Source organism: Styela clava, chromosome 14, assembly GCF_964204865.1.
Source record: "Styela clava chromosome 14, kaStyClav1.hap1.2, whole genome shotgun sequence".
Lineage (NCBI taxonomy): Eukaryota > Metazoa > Chordata > Ascidiacea > Stolidobranchia > Styelidae > Styela > Styela clava.
In genome coordinates, this window is record NC_135263.1 from 17,648,301 (window position 1) to 17,663,246 (window position 14,946).

Genomic DNA, 14,946 nt, shown 5'->3' on the forward strand with positions numbered 1-14,946 from the left:
TATACTCAAGAACCGATTTCATCGGTTTGGTAAAAAAAAATTTTATACTTACAGGCTTATGAAGAAGGCTACATTTGATTTAAAAAAAAATCTTTCAACAATTATTACAGAAGTGAACCGTGAGGAATCGTTTTGCGTTTCATCCTATTTTTTTCATTAGTGTGTATATTCTATTCTCTATTCTAGAACTCTGATTTAAGCTCGAGGGATTTAGGACTTAGTTGTAAATGTTAGGTTTGCCGTTTCCATTACAAGACACATCAACACCTGGTCAGATAATTCAGCAGTGATTGATCAAACTTCTCTCATATCGGTCTCGTGACAATTAAAAAATTAATAAATAATTACTAATTAAACCGTAACTTCACAGTTGTACAAATCATAACTCGAGTCATATCAAAGAATAAAATAAATTTGGTCGAGTTTGATTCTAATATAAATGACATATTTCTCCTACTAGACGCTGTCGATTTGATTTGCTGATAACAAAATCTAGGTGACTTCTCGCGTCAGACCGTTCATCGTCAAACAAACAATTAAATCTCGCGACGAAACATTACCTTGCAACTGACAGCAGACGCTTCTGCTACTTCTCGACTAGCTCTGCGCAGCTGCCGAGCTCTAGCATATGTTCGGACGCCCTTCTGAAAACTGACATCAGTGTTAGGATGGGCTTCTGTAGGCCTGCAGTTTTTATTATCCTAATAAGCTATAGTTAGCCTAATAAATGTATTTTCACGATGAGTTTCTGCGAATGCCTGCAATTTTTGTTATGCTAATAAGCTATATAGTTAGCTTAGTAAATGTATTTTCGCCGAAGAATTTCTACGGTCAGTATTTTGTGTATTCGTGTATTATTCCCAATCGCGGCAACGTGAATATCAAGTTCAGTGGAAAATTTTGACGTGAATAGAATGCATTCCTATTTGAGCTTTATTCACATTCTTGTACTTCATATTTTGTTTGAAATGTCTCAGATAAATTAGAATATATGTCATTAAAATCCAATAATGGACGGATTATCAACAACGGTAAAAAGTGAAATAGACACAAACTCGTTGAGTGTATCATGGGGCGCGAACATATTCGACGTTGATTGTTCAATACTATGCCCAGACAACACGGAAATATCACAGGACACACGCAAAAATGATTTACTTGAGCAACTCGGTCAATTTTTTTACCCAAACGAGTCGCTCGAAACGCAAGAATTGCACCCGTATATTGCACAAGAAGACGGCGAAAGTGAATTTTCCGGGTTAAATGGACTACCTGCTGATTTTGATGACCTGTTTGCTCCACTGACAGACGGCGAGCAAGATTATTTGGCGAACAATTCCCCTACATGCTCATCGGGGTACGGCTCATCACAATCTTCTCTCAGCAGTATAGATTCTGGAGAAATCCCATTTCCTTTATCACAAGCAACGGCTGATGTTAGCAATAACCCCATGGATTCAAGGTTACCTCCGCTGTCAACTGTGTTCTGTAACAAAATGGTGGACCAGGGAATATCTATAGATATCGATTCAATGATATTTCCAAATTTATCATGTAATTCAAAACCCGCTGAGTCCGTTTTAGAGATGAATGTACCGTATTTTATTAGTTCTCAGCAAATACCTAATTCCCAAGTTTGTCGAGCCAACGATAACCGGATTTTGATTTGTCCTTCGGGCGCAGTAAATGGAATGCCGATATCGAATTTCTCAGCAGTGAATCAATGTCGAGGTTCTGAATCAGTAGAATCGAAAAAACCATCTCGTCCGAGGAAAAGAACAGCTAACGACAGAGAGAAAAATCGAACACACAACGTTAATTCTGCTTTCCAGGTAAGAAATCATCCCCAAATCATTTTTAGTTAAAGTTGAGCTAACGATCTCAATTCTCGGTTAGTCTACTTTCAAAATAATCCGGTACCTAGGTAGTATGTGGAGCAGGACGGCGGACACCTGAACGTAGTATGTTTACCAGGTTAGGGTTAGGCCATAATTTCAGGTACAAATACTACGGGAATCACTTGGCTAGTCCCTGAACTCGTAATAGAACTAAAATAAAGAAAATCGGAATAAAATTACGGCCTAACCCTAACCTGGTACACATACTACGTTCCGGTCTCCGCCATCTTGGTTCACATACTACCGGAGTATCCTAAGAGCATTTTATTATAGAGTTTCTTAACAGGTGTTTACATTTTTTGTGTGAATCTTTGTATTTTTACAGAATCTACGAATGTTGATTCCAACGGATCCAATCGACAGAAAATTATCGAAAGTCGAAACATTGAGGCTGGCAATAAGCTATATAAATCATTTGGGTATGTATATAAACAATTGTACTAGTCTTCAGTAATAGCAATGCGTTTTCTTGTTTATTCCCGTCAATGTCATACTAGTAAAACCCCACTTATTCAATTATAAAGCATTTGAAGATTCTCCGATTTTTTTACAAATTTTCACTGTCGATGGAAATAAAATCCAAAATTCGGAAAAACAGAAATAATTATTCGCCAAACAAATGATAATCGATTCTGTTAGTGGCCTAGTCTTAGAATGTACACATTTAGTCATAGTAACAATACCACTATGACTATATTTATTTTCGTAATGCATAGGTATGACGCTTCATTCTGACGAATGGATTGAACAGCCTTGTTTATCGAGACGAAGAACAACCAATGGTGAGGAATATTTGTCAGTGACAGAAGGTCCAGTCTGTACGTTTTGTATGAGCAAGACAAAGATAAATACAAAGGTAGGTTTGGGCATTTAGCAAGGTGAAAGCTCCGATAATAAACATCAAACTTGTCGCCAGGTTGTTCGTTTCATTCGCTCATTTACGATAATAATATGAATTGATCAGACAATTCTGTATAATGTATGTATTAACTAAGTCACATGTATGTTCAAAGATGAAATTAATATCGAAAGTTTCTCAGAGTGTCACGTGAGCGAGTGAGTTCTTTGTGCGGCACATGTAACAGATGCATTACTTATTTTTAACGGCGCGCGCGAAATGATCACGTGCGATACGGATGAGTGATCGCATCTGCTTCATTAACAGCTGGATAACTTTATATTTGTAACGTAGTAACAACTGGACCGAGTTATAATTTACTAATAGGATAACGGTGATAACAAGGTTTCAGTTTCTGATTGTCGAAAACGTGTATTGGGGATTATCGTATGTGATAATGAATTGATGGGTTATGGCAAGCCCCGTGACACAAAAAACATGTTGTCACTTGAAACTAAACCTGACACAGATAGACACGTTATTAACCTTTTATAATCTTTCTGATGCGCTATCAAACAGTGGATTTCATCTAAATGTAATTTTTTTTTAGATGAAATCTAAACTGATGCCTGATCAGTAACACGATTACAAATACCATCGAAAAATTAATGTTATTGAACAATGATTAATTATATTTGAACGACGTCCTACATTTCGCAACATATCTGAAGATTTTTTTCTATTGATAAACATTGTCTGATTTTTAAAATTAATATGAATGCGTTTTGAACCTCTCATTTTTATTACACGTTTTTAGAAACACACCATCGATTGAACATGAATCAAAGTATAGTTAAAAAAAACTGTGAGGTACAGAAATCTACGAAAGAGAGAAGACACTTCTGTCGTTGTTAGGACAAGGTCTATCAATGTTCGGGAATTTTTATGGTTATCGTCATTTTATAAAAGCTAATTTCTTCGTATATGAAATAAAGTCATAATTTCTTTTGCTGTAAATTTTCGTATACATGTATTACAATTTTTGAACGTGTAGTTTATTGACACAATTTTCGATATCTTGTATTTGGATTACTTAGTTACACTATTTTGAATATATCTATTCGAATCTTGTTTAGTGTTAAAACGTATCAAATCTGTATACGAGAAGTTCCCTATTATTTCTTACCAACGTATTATGTTTTTAATACTGTTTTTGATACTTCTTTTGTCATTGGTTTGCGTATGAGCAAGTTTATTTTAATGGTGAAGTGAGGCTTTTGCTTATTTATTGTTGGTTTTACAACACTATATTTTTCAACTGCTAAATTTTTGATTTGAGCATTCAAAGGAATGTAAATGTTTTCATTTTGTATTAGCAAACTATCAAATTTATTGAAAGTGATGGCTAGTAATTAAATATCCCAACACCGCTGCACGCGAAGCGTCGCGGTGTAATTTTATTCTGTCACACAATATTACCGTGAAAAGCCGATAAATTACATTGAGACATCTAATTGCAAAAGTGAATAAGTAATATTACTAGATGATTTTATAAACCTAATTAAATACAACACAAGAAATTTTGAATTTTGCCATTTTCTTTACATATTTTGATATATTGTATCGGTTCCTATATATATATATATATATACTGCATTATTTATTGGGTTTCTAGCATGTGTTTTCTACGCTGTCACAAATATTTTTGCATATGATTTAAATTTCTAATAAAAAAAAAACGAAAATAGATTCTGTCATTGTAGTTGCATAGGAGCTGTTAGGCGCCAATTCAGAAGCGGTTTTTAAGAAACATTGATAGTTCAGGGAATTTGAATGGGTATAGCAAGAATATGTTACGAGTCTATTGCATTCATAAGCTAGTTGGTGGTGAGGCTCTCAAAAACATTCACAGCTTGAGTTACATAAAACTAATGCCAGGAAAATGAATCTTCTCATGAAATCGGATAAAAACGCTTAACGCTTGGAGGGTTTTTGGCGTATTGATAACCCCTGTCGATCTATCATTTATAATGGGGTAAATACTGACGCACATCGTCATTTCTCATGAATGAGACGGGATTCGAACTTTTTCAGTAGGTTCTAAATATAAAATTTGATAAACAATTACGTGAACAGGATTAGTGGTTCCTTGTTGTTGTTGTTGTTAAGCTGTTTTATAGCGTTTACAACATCAGTGGTATATAAACCAATGCGAAAAAAATCCATATGACTATACTATACGATATTTGCAAATGAATCAAAATAAAAATAAATTATTTATAATATGTAATTGAACCTGAATAATTCTGAGGCGGAAGTATTGCGTAGATAAAAAGTTTATCCACAACATCGTTTCCGAAAATTCCTACGGGAGCTGGTGCCCACATAAGAATGCAATTTGTTTTCATTGTTCAATTTGTTTTCATTGTACACTAACACAAATATACTTCGGTAGCGTTTCGTCTGGCCAAAATCAGACTTCCTCAGGCAAGCAGTGATTGTTGGTCAGACGAAACGTTACAAAAATATATTTGTGTTAGTGTGCAGCAGGACTCTTGAATTGCATATTATGGTATTTTCATTCCTGCTACAGCATCCTTGCATTATACGCATACGAATCCACTAGCGCAAAGGCACTGAGGGATGATTGGGGATTAGTCACGCGCAACCTCTACTGAGTTTATGGTTGCTATTTTCGCAATTAATTTGTTGTTAAATTCTGAATAGTTTAGAAGCGATGAAAGGCCGGTAAGACAATCCGTCATTATCAATACGAGTTCCGGCATCGTTGTTGCGATCCATCCAAAGCAGTCTTTTCCAACCTATGGGTAATTCTCCAGCGGTGCTGGCGGGGAATTTGCGTCACTTTAAAAAATTACGCACGCACAGTAAGCGAATCAAGTAAGTGAATGAATATTACACAAATAAAATCATAAAATATATATGAAACTAAGTGAAGAATGAATACAAGTTCTCGAGATTTGATGAACTTCTTGTAAACATGTTGTTTACCAGTGATATCTAATGACACCAGTAATCGTGATTAAAACCTTCATCAATAATACGTTGAGTCTCTATTTCTTGATATGTGGTTAAATGGTAATGGAGCGCATGAAAAGGAGTTATCCGCGAACATACGTATATTACACTTGTAATGTTTAAAAAATATGCATTAATATATTGCGAGAACACTACATTATTTATTTAAAATGTGAACGTTGCTCTCGTATTTTAAAAACCAGTCGTACAAAGCGAAAACTTTTTTCGAGTGCTCCTCTCATTAGTGTAGTATCTGCATTCGTAATTGAATTACCTCTTATTATTTTCATGAGCGCAAAACATTTGTTTGGGAAGGTATGTTGTAGGCAGGGCCTGTAGGCATTCGAACGGGAATGAAAACAGCTTTTTTTATGCAAGACTAGTACTTAGAAACTTTCGGTAGTGCACCCAGAATTCGTTGTAGCTTTTAAATGTTTTGAACTCTGCCTGTTGTGCCAATTCTAATCGTAATTCAAGAAGTTCGCCAGAAACGCTTTCCGCAGTAACAACATATTGCGCTAGGAAGATTGAAGACCCAATGACATTTTCTCGAGGTACTCTGCCCTAGCCATTTTATACGAGAGGAGTCTATCGATGCGCTACAGAAGATATTATGACAAGCAGATAACAAAACTTGGGAAACACCAGACATCTGTGTGCATTAGTTTAAACGCATGCGTGGTGCTTTATTTGTGACAAACTGCCAATTTTCCAAAATACGTTTGATAGAAGCTTATTGTGTATTACTGTGTTTAACCCATAACATTTGGTAAACCCCAGTAAACATAACATGTAAACCCCTGGGGTGTTCTATACGCCGATTGGAAAGCACTGATCTATAGGACATCTGCATACTACGCGCTATGATTCTCTTCACAACATGTTCGCTCAGCTTTTTTAACATGATGTCAGAGGCGTGTCAAACTTGTTTGAAATGTTTGTTTTAATGTTATTTATAAATTTCATATTATCAAACTAAGCAACAAACTCACCCCTGTAACGCGCTGTCCGGGTCGGCTGATCCTATGCAGCTTCTAGATACGCCTCTGCATGCTGTCCCCCGTCGTGCACCCAGTTGATAATTGGGAGTTAAAACATCTTCGGTGGCGGATTTGTCAATCGACAATCATCTAATTCTAATTGCACTTTTCGACTGGCCATTTGTTTGTTTATATTCCGCTTTAATTGGAATTTTCGCGTCACCCTGTTGTTCACAAGTTATTTGAGATTTACCACCACAATCCACCAATAGTTCCCCACTTGCCAAAAACCTCCACAGCGCAATATTCGGCGTTTTGTTCACGTAAACCTTTAGTAACTGTATTAAGATTATATTTCCTTGTCAGGTGGTTAACACCTGACACCGCTACACGGGCGAATTCTCACCTCTGTCATTTCCGAAAATGCAACATTTCTCAATTTAACTGGTGGCCCAATTTTGGTATTGTCTCGATGTTTATTTGGTTGTTCTTCTGTACCGTACCATACATATCTTACTCTACCGACGGTTAAATTTTCAATTACAACATTAAGTTCTCCAATAAGAAATGGCAACAAAAACAACTCAAAATTTTGTTGTAGAAAATTGGTAGGACACCGTTCCGCCAGACGTCCCCATGCGCGGGAAGTCAAAACAGAATTGATCATCTTTCTATCGATGGTTTATTCCCAGGTTGAGCAAGAATAGTAATTATAGCCAATTCACCCGCGATTATTTAATATTTCAAAAATGGCGTTGATATTGACCAAATGAAATCAAACTGGAGAACATCACCAACGTAATAATATACTTGCAAGTTGAAGAGCAGAAATGTACGATTAAAAATATTAAATATCTCTCTTATAAATATGACGAGTGGATGACCTCAAACCTCGCATTTACGGGGGAAATATTTGTCTGTAATTCGACTTGAAATAAATAGTCATTGATAGTGTTTTTTACTCATTATATCGTTATTTCCATTTCCATGTTTGTCGTATTTTGTTGGCTGGATTGCACTTTTCAAGCCATACTTTATTTGTCGAAGCTGTTAAGCATTCGGCTGTTCCGAAATTCATGATTGTACCATCCTTCGAGAAGTAATATAGTAAATATTGAAAGGTTACAATATATATATACTATATAATATAATATACAAAATATGTAATTTAAAATAATGACAAGTGAGCGGAAAGGTGTATGTACTCATTTTCCGGGTTTGTATCAATTTTGCAATAAGCCAGGAATAGTTTTTGAACTAATTCAAAGAAACAGACGATTTAAAACTGTCATTCCATTTAAATGGCCTACATGTGCGAAGAATGTCATTGGACCTCTATCTACAATTTTCATAATGGTGAAATAGCAAATATTAATTTACCTCTGCTATTTCCCATCTCTGGGTATCGGGCGCCATTTCCTTATTTGCAATCGGATAACCGCATCTTTGAACTTCGACCTTGTTGCCTTTAGCGCCCAGACATATATCACGTGATCCGGACTGTCGTAATTCGTCCTAAACGAGAAATTAATATAAGCGTTTGTCTTAAGTTAGGTATCGTAGGCTATTACATATAATACAATGAAATTATCAGTAATAATTTTAGGTAAAAGTAGGGGCCTAGTGTAGTGTACCTCAAGTACTTCTAGTGGGCGTAGCATAACAATTTTTGTCTATGTCAATCCTAACCCCCACCTGACTGCGTCATCCGAAAATTACGAAACACTACGACGTCACAGTGACGTAATAAGGCCAGTGTTTTCCTTATCGCCGGGCGGATGCCATTTCGGGCGCTCGTAGTTATAGATAAGAAGTTTATTGAAGTCTTTAGCCAAGTTTTCGATCAATGCTGAATTTGTACCATACGATTCAAAGACGCGCCGTGCAAATATACCGAAGCATGAAACTGGCCTTGTCCAAATTAAATTATTTATTATTTTTCAACACTTCGATTTTTATCGATGTCAAGTTTACATATAAAAAAAATAATATTTCATACAGGTTCTAAAATAGCGAGAGACAATGCTATTCCATGAAAGAAAGTAGGAAGTAATTGATTCACATTAGACTGAAATAATCACGGTAACATAAGTTTTTCGAATTTTATTTGCAACAAGGTTGGCAACCTTCGAAACCTTTTTATTGAATTTTAGCAACCGGTCTATATACCTGCTTCGTATATTCGAAATACTGTGTTACCAATCCTTTCTGGAATGCATCCACGCATATGGGGCGACCTGGTATTGCGTTAGTGTTATGGGTGTCAAGGCAAACGTCAGTTTGATATCCAAAACGGCAGCAAACCTGCAAAAGTCACCATACTACTCTTTGTATATATAGATAAGATAATTTATTTTGAAATGTATATGAAGAACAAAACAACGTGTAGTATATGCTCCGCTCATTTCGGCACAACAATATCATGAATCTATCCTAATTATCAAGTCACTACATGGTGTATCAAATGATGATGATTACACATTGTATTGTTGAATTGAGGGGGAAAATTTGGGGCATAACAGATATGTGCCTGAAAATTGTCCGATCTTGATATAAATTTTCGATATGATGAACAACTAATCTTGTAAACCTCAGCCTTATAATATAAGATATTAGCGATGCAAAGTGCCATTGACAACCACATACTCGATAAAACAACTTACTGATCCGCTATGTAAAGGGTTGAGTTCAGGAATGTAGAGTTCCGAATATATGTTTTCAAGATACCATTCAAAAGATTTGCATTCGAGTTCTTCTCGAAGTTTTTGCCGAGTTGTAACGTTCCCAGCATCAGCCTGTTGGTAGATGAAATTATTATTTCGAGTTTTCTATTGCTAATACTAAAATATGTTATTTGATTGACGTGTACGTTTTTTATGTACGTGTACGTTTACTTAGGATAGTACAAATAGAAAACCTCATCATCTTAGAAATAGAAAAACTCACTGCCTGTGCATATGGCAACCGTTTCAAAAATATGTCTTTGTAATCATCCATCCAAACATCGGCAACTCGCCTTTTATTTGACAAAACGGTTTGTAACGTTACGGTGTCAGGTGCATGGTTTTTGAAAACGTGACCCACGTGACTACAAGGTATAATTTCAAGTCGACCTCCGCACATCCAAGTCTGTGAAAATACAAGAGATTTTGAATCCAGATTTCTGAATCTATTTACCTGTGCTCGCTAAAATACTAAATAAATATACACATATATTGCAGTCATTATCAGTGTCTTAGGTATACAGAAATATGAAGTATTTTTACTCGAAATGACATTTCTAGATTGTCTGCTCCCCAAACTTCCATTCCCTCGTCGTATGCTCCCGTATCTAGAAAATATTTTCTATCAACACAGAATGCTCCTCCTGATATTGTTGGTGTGGGAATAGGAAGGGACATATCTGAATCCGGGTTTTCAAAGCGTTCTCTGTGTGGTGCTATCCATCGAAATGACAACGTCCAATCAAATCCTCCTCTCTGAGCCTGTAGTGTGATATAGAATTATGTGGAAAATTGACATATAATAAAAATATTGCGAACAATGCAATGTTCAGTTGGTGTATCCAGAAACAACCGGCTTATATTGTCCTAATTGTTTATCATTATCAAGAAAATTGCAAAGAGCCAACATCAATCCTGGCTAAATTCAACATTCAATGTGACTTTTAGTAATAAGATGGGAGAACATTCCAGTAAAAAGCCATGTGTTACAAAATATAATCTTATATTCGGTAATGAAATGTGTATACGTTCATTTGTAGGTAGGACTAGTTTTACAAAGAGTTTCAACAACATCCGTGTTGTATAACTTGAATTAAGTATTTTATATTATTTGAAGTTGGATATTACCATATCTAAAACACGATTGTTACCGAAATATTTTAAAAATACAAATTGCTCTTGCTTACCATTTGCATGGGACTCACACCAAAGGCAAATGTTTCAGGTTCGATAATTTCTATTATAGGAACTGCAATAACTTTTTCGTTTTCCTGTATTCTTTGTAGCAAAGGTTCTATCCAACCTTCATAGCATTCACCTGAAGAGTAAAGATCGCGTTATTTTTCTTCAAGTCCTAGATCAAGTCCAATTTTACCTAGTTGTCGAAACGTATTCGCCTCAACAAGTATAATTAAATTGTTCTAGGGGACAATGTTTACTCGTAGCCTTTGGCATCTAAGTACACCTTCTAGGCTTGTATCTTCACCACATAAATTCGAAAAAGCGATGCCCACCAGCGCCCCGCTTGGATAGCTTTATAAGTGAGTTGATCGTGTAAAAAATCTTATGAATACAGAAGTAGAATAGTAAAGGGGACATATTCTACAAACAATGTGAGTCCAAAAAAGCAACAGCTTGTCCATTCGCATGTTTCAGTCCGAGCATTCTGGCTTTGGCGACACCAAGTGTTGTAGGCGATCTTATTAGTTTCACCAATGATGCTATTTCCCGTACTTCTTGCTCGAGTGGTTCTCGCAAATACTCTGAAAATTAAAAACACATATCAAACGTGAATAATAAAACATTTCATTTAAAACACAATCAGTTTGTATATATGATGAAGCAGATAAAGAGGAATCTCGAAACTTTTTGTTGCTGATATTCATGGATGGATTAGAATTAAGATTAAGTATTTATGGTTATCACCAATCAACTTCATAATTAATCACAAAGCAAAAAGTACTTCTTTTAACACCTAATCTTTTATTCTTTGCAACTGAACAGAGAAAAAAAATCATTATATCCTTGTTTCCTACCAAGATTACTGTTGTCGTCAACCAATATAACTTCCTTGAGAAGTATAGCAGGTATAGTTTCCAATACACTGTACATTGTCCTCTTCAGTATGGAAAAAGCTTCATTGCGAAAACTTATAACAACAGATACGCTGGGCAGTGGTTTTCTGAATATTTTTTCCTGGAATAAATACTCTTGAAGTAAGTTTTTAGCAAGGAAATGCTCTCCTACCTACAATGGTTATAGTAATGTATCCTATTTTAAGAGGATATACGCTTTATGGTTTCCATACCAACGAACCTAAGCTTGGATATAACAGTCTATAGCAGAGGTGAGCGAGATTTTTGAACCAAGGGCCAAACATTTTGCCCACTTAAACTGGCGGGCCATGTACGTGTGACGTAAAAAGTTACATTTTATGAAAAATATACAATATTTACAACAATATTACAATATTACAAAAGCATAAGTGAAAAACAATACGCTTCGCGCAAAAGCTAAATTTAATCGCTATCTCAACAAATTCCTTAAGATATTTTTGGGTGAAACATCAAAATTTGGGTTTAGTTCGGTAGTGGAAGCACCAGGCGTGCCAGATTGAATTGTCCACCGGGTCGTAGTTTGCCCATGTCAGGTCATAAGTTGAAGAGCGCAAAATGCACCCGGGAAATTCGATCTAAGTTATTTATCTTGGCTGATACCTTGCACTGTTCTTCTCGCTTGTCTCCAAGGTTTCTGTGAACGGATATTATATCACTGACAATGGTGTTAAAACCATGCTGCTGATATCCTTGCATTATCATCGGTGCAAGAGCAGCTCCGACCTTTCTAGGAACATGAAACGCACGACCGAATTCTCCTGGAGAATTTCTATCTGATGGTGGTTTCTTCAAAGCTGGCAACAGTTCCAATGGACTGTAAATTGAACTGTCAATGTCATCTACAGCTATGCCACCGATGTGAAGTAAGTTGCCAAGTACTTCTGTGTCATTTGCCTAAATATTTGAAATAAAGTTTTATAAATATTCTATTTAAAATAATGTGTGAGTGAGCATATTTGATATTGTGATTGAGGAATAAATAACAGAGGTGTGAAGAAAATTGAGCAGCGATTCTCATTCGATCATAGTTTGCCATAATATTCTATTATCTGACGACATTGCTTAATTGTTTATTTTGAAAAAAAAAATTTTTGAAAAACACAATGAGTTTTTTAACGGTTCTTATGCTAATCAAACAGAAAAAGCAATTACCGATCCACAATGCGGTACATGGAGCAATATTACTCACTTGGGCTAAGAGTTCGTCACTCCGATCGATAACAACATCGCCTACCAGTACATCATTATCGCGCAACATATCTTCATCCTCGACGTCTTGTTCACTTGGCTTTTCAGGTGCTTCTAATGTTTCAATTACGTCATCAGCATCGTATGAATCGTCAGCTCTCACAGCTTTTATTTCTCCGCCATTTTCATTTGCTGCAACTACCACAACAACCACCTCTCCTTGGATAGGTTTATCCGGGGGATTAATTTGATTAATGGAGTCTGATTTCACACCTTCAGCAGGCGGAACTTCAATATTATTCTCAAGATCAGCTGTATCATCCCAATTGTCTCGGATTCTTTTTTTCGCATGCTCTTTTCGAGCAGCACGAACGTCGTTGGAAAATGATTTATCTACATAACGCGATGTCTCAGCATCTCCTTCGTCCATGGCATAATACATCAGTATCAGGAAGCCAGTAGCAAGAAACATGTTGCCACAATTTCTTATTAATCTTGAAACACGCATTTTTCAAGTTTGATGTGGTAATCTGTTACTCAAGAGTTGTCAAATAACGTAACCATTTCTTTTTTGATTAATACCTGATTTGGGTTAGGTATAAAAAATATATATATACTTTATCGCTTCAGTTTCTTGTACAATGCATATTAAATTGCACTTGTGTTTGAGTCAGGTTTTAGAAGAAAAAAAGTATAAAAAGTAAAACGCCAAAGATAAAATATATTTTTTTTTTCAGCAATCTGCGTAAGGAACGTTATGTCATTCTTGCGATCATATTTTCTTTAACATCGATATATATAGAGTATGTTCAAGTCATCTTTTTTTGTCTATCCAACCGACTTATACAACATATAAATTGTTGGAATCAGTCTTTCGACCAGCATCAATAAATCACTATTTTATTGGTAATGTTAGGACGATACTATACTAGGAATATTATTTCTTAGATATCCTGAAGCTTTACAGTATCCTTATCGCAGGCATTCTTAATCAATATCAAGGCTAACTGTTTTATATTCAGAGCTTAAAATTTCATAACCAATTCAAACAATATCGTCGTATATAAACGACACCCACAAAATTTCTCTACGTGTATATATCGATGATGATGTCAAGTGTCACTTATGATGTGTTAGACTGGAAATAATCGATATTTAGGTTTTAGATGAAATGACCATTGTTTTGTTACTCTTTTCTTTTATTCGATGCATGACTAGGTAAATTGAGCCTCTAGTGTTGGACACTCTGCTTTAACATGACTGAGTCCAAAAAGCAAAAATATTGAGTGGGATTGGTAACGTGACATACATATACAGTCAAAAATATACACATAGCGCCAACTAAATATGCATATACAGCGATGTCCTACAATGTCATATGCGTATACTACAAATTTAATATACATATGAAGCCATCCAAGTAATGTACCTCTCACGCCGTACGTGGATTGAGTTTAACTCAGCGCATAGACAAACCCTACGTGCATCTTACGTTTTATTCTTGTCCTTTGTGACAAGTAAGACACATCGGTGACACAAGTGATACGAATGGGACATGGGTGACAAGTGGACCTATAAGTCTATAGTTTGTTCCCCGTTTTAGTGTACACACGTTATGGGATTGTAGCTCCAACCTGGGCTCCTTCAGACGTTCATAAGCACACAATGTGTTGATTGCCAAATGTTTGTATTTTGTAAAGATGCACAATCCAATTGATCCAAAAACAGGTAACAATTTACACGTAAAACCTTACAGTTAGATCAGAAGTCAAAATCAGAAGAACATCCAAAACACTATCTAAATATTCCAGCCTTGGCATAATCCGGAAAACATACGTCATCAAATTGATCGATACAAGAAAGGCTTTTATACATAGAACGAAGTCTTCTTGCTGTAGCAATAATAAAAATGACATATTCCACAGAATGCGACACTTTTAATATGGAGGGGTTAACAGTATATATAATCAGTGGTGGGATTCAAATTTTTTGTCAGCCGGTTCCATCACAAAAGTCATATTTTTTCAGCCGGTTCTGTTACAAAAAGTCATTGACGATAACCGGTAATGCTAACCGGTTCGCTGATCTCAAAAAATTCAGTGAGAGGGTTCCATATAACCGGTGCGAACCGCCTGAATCCCAACACTGAGTATAATCAATAGT

General features: G+C 35.8%; 2 protein-coding genes across 2 annotated transcripts; one reads left to right on the top strand and one right to left on the bottom strand.

The window, feature by feature from the left end:
• Positions 1–655: 655 nt before the first annotated feature.
• On the top strand, positions 656–4,450 carry LOC120340850 (uncharacterized). Its single transcript, XM_039409235.2, has 4 exons — positions 656–1,832; positions 2,224–2,317; positions 2,615–2,754; positions 3,554–4,450. Exons 1-4 carry the CDS (start codon positions 1,011–1,013, stop codon positions 3,569–3,571), a joined length of 1,074 nt encoding a protein of 357 aa, XP_039265169.2. The 5' UTR covers positions 656–1,010; the 3' UTR covers positions 3,572–4,450.
• Positions 4,451–7,475: 3,025 nt separating this feature from the next.
• Positions 7,476–13,383, bottom strand: LOC120341227 (polypeptide N-acetylgalactosaminyltransferase 6-like). Its single transcript, XM_078119902.1, has 11 exons — positions 12,785–13,383; positions 12,196–12,489; positions 11,515–11,674; positions 11,089–11,241; positions 10,666–10,796; positions 10,022–10,240; positions 9,702–9,884; positions 9,419–9,550; positions 8,925–9,059; positions 8,136–8,270; positions 7,476–7,845 (listed from the first exon to the last, which is right to left on the bottom strand). Exons 1-11 carry the CDS (start codon positions 13,289–13,291, stop codon positions 7,729–7,731), a joined length of 2,166 nt encoding a protein of 721 aa, XP_077976028.1. The 5' UTR covers positions 13,292–13,383; the 3' UTR covers positions 7,476–7,728.
• Positions 13,384–14,946: the final 1,563 nt, after the last annotated feature.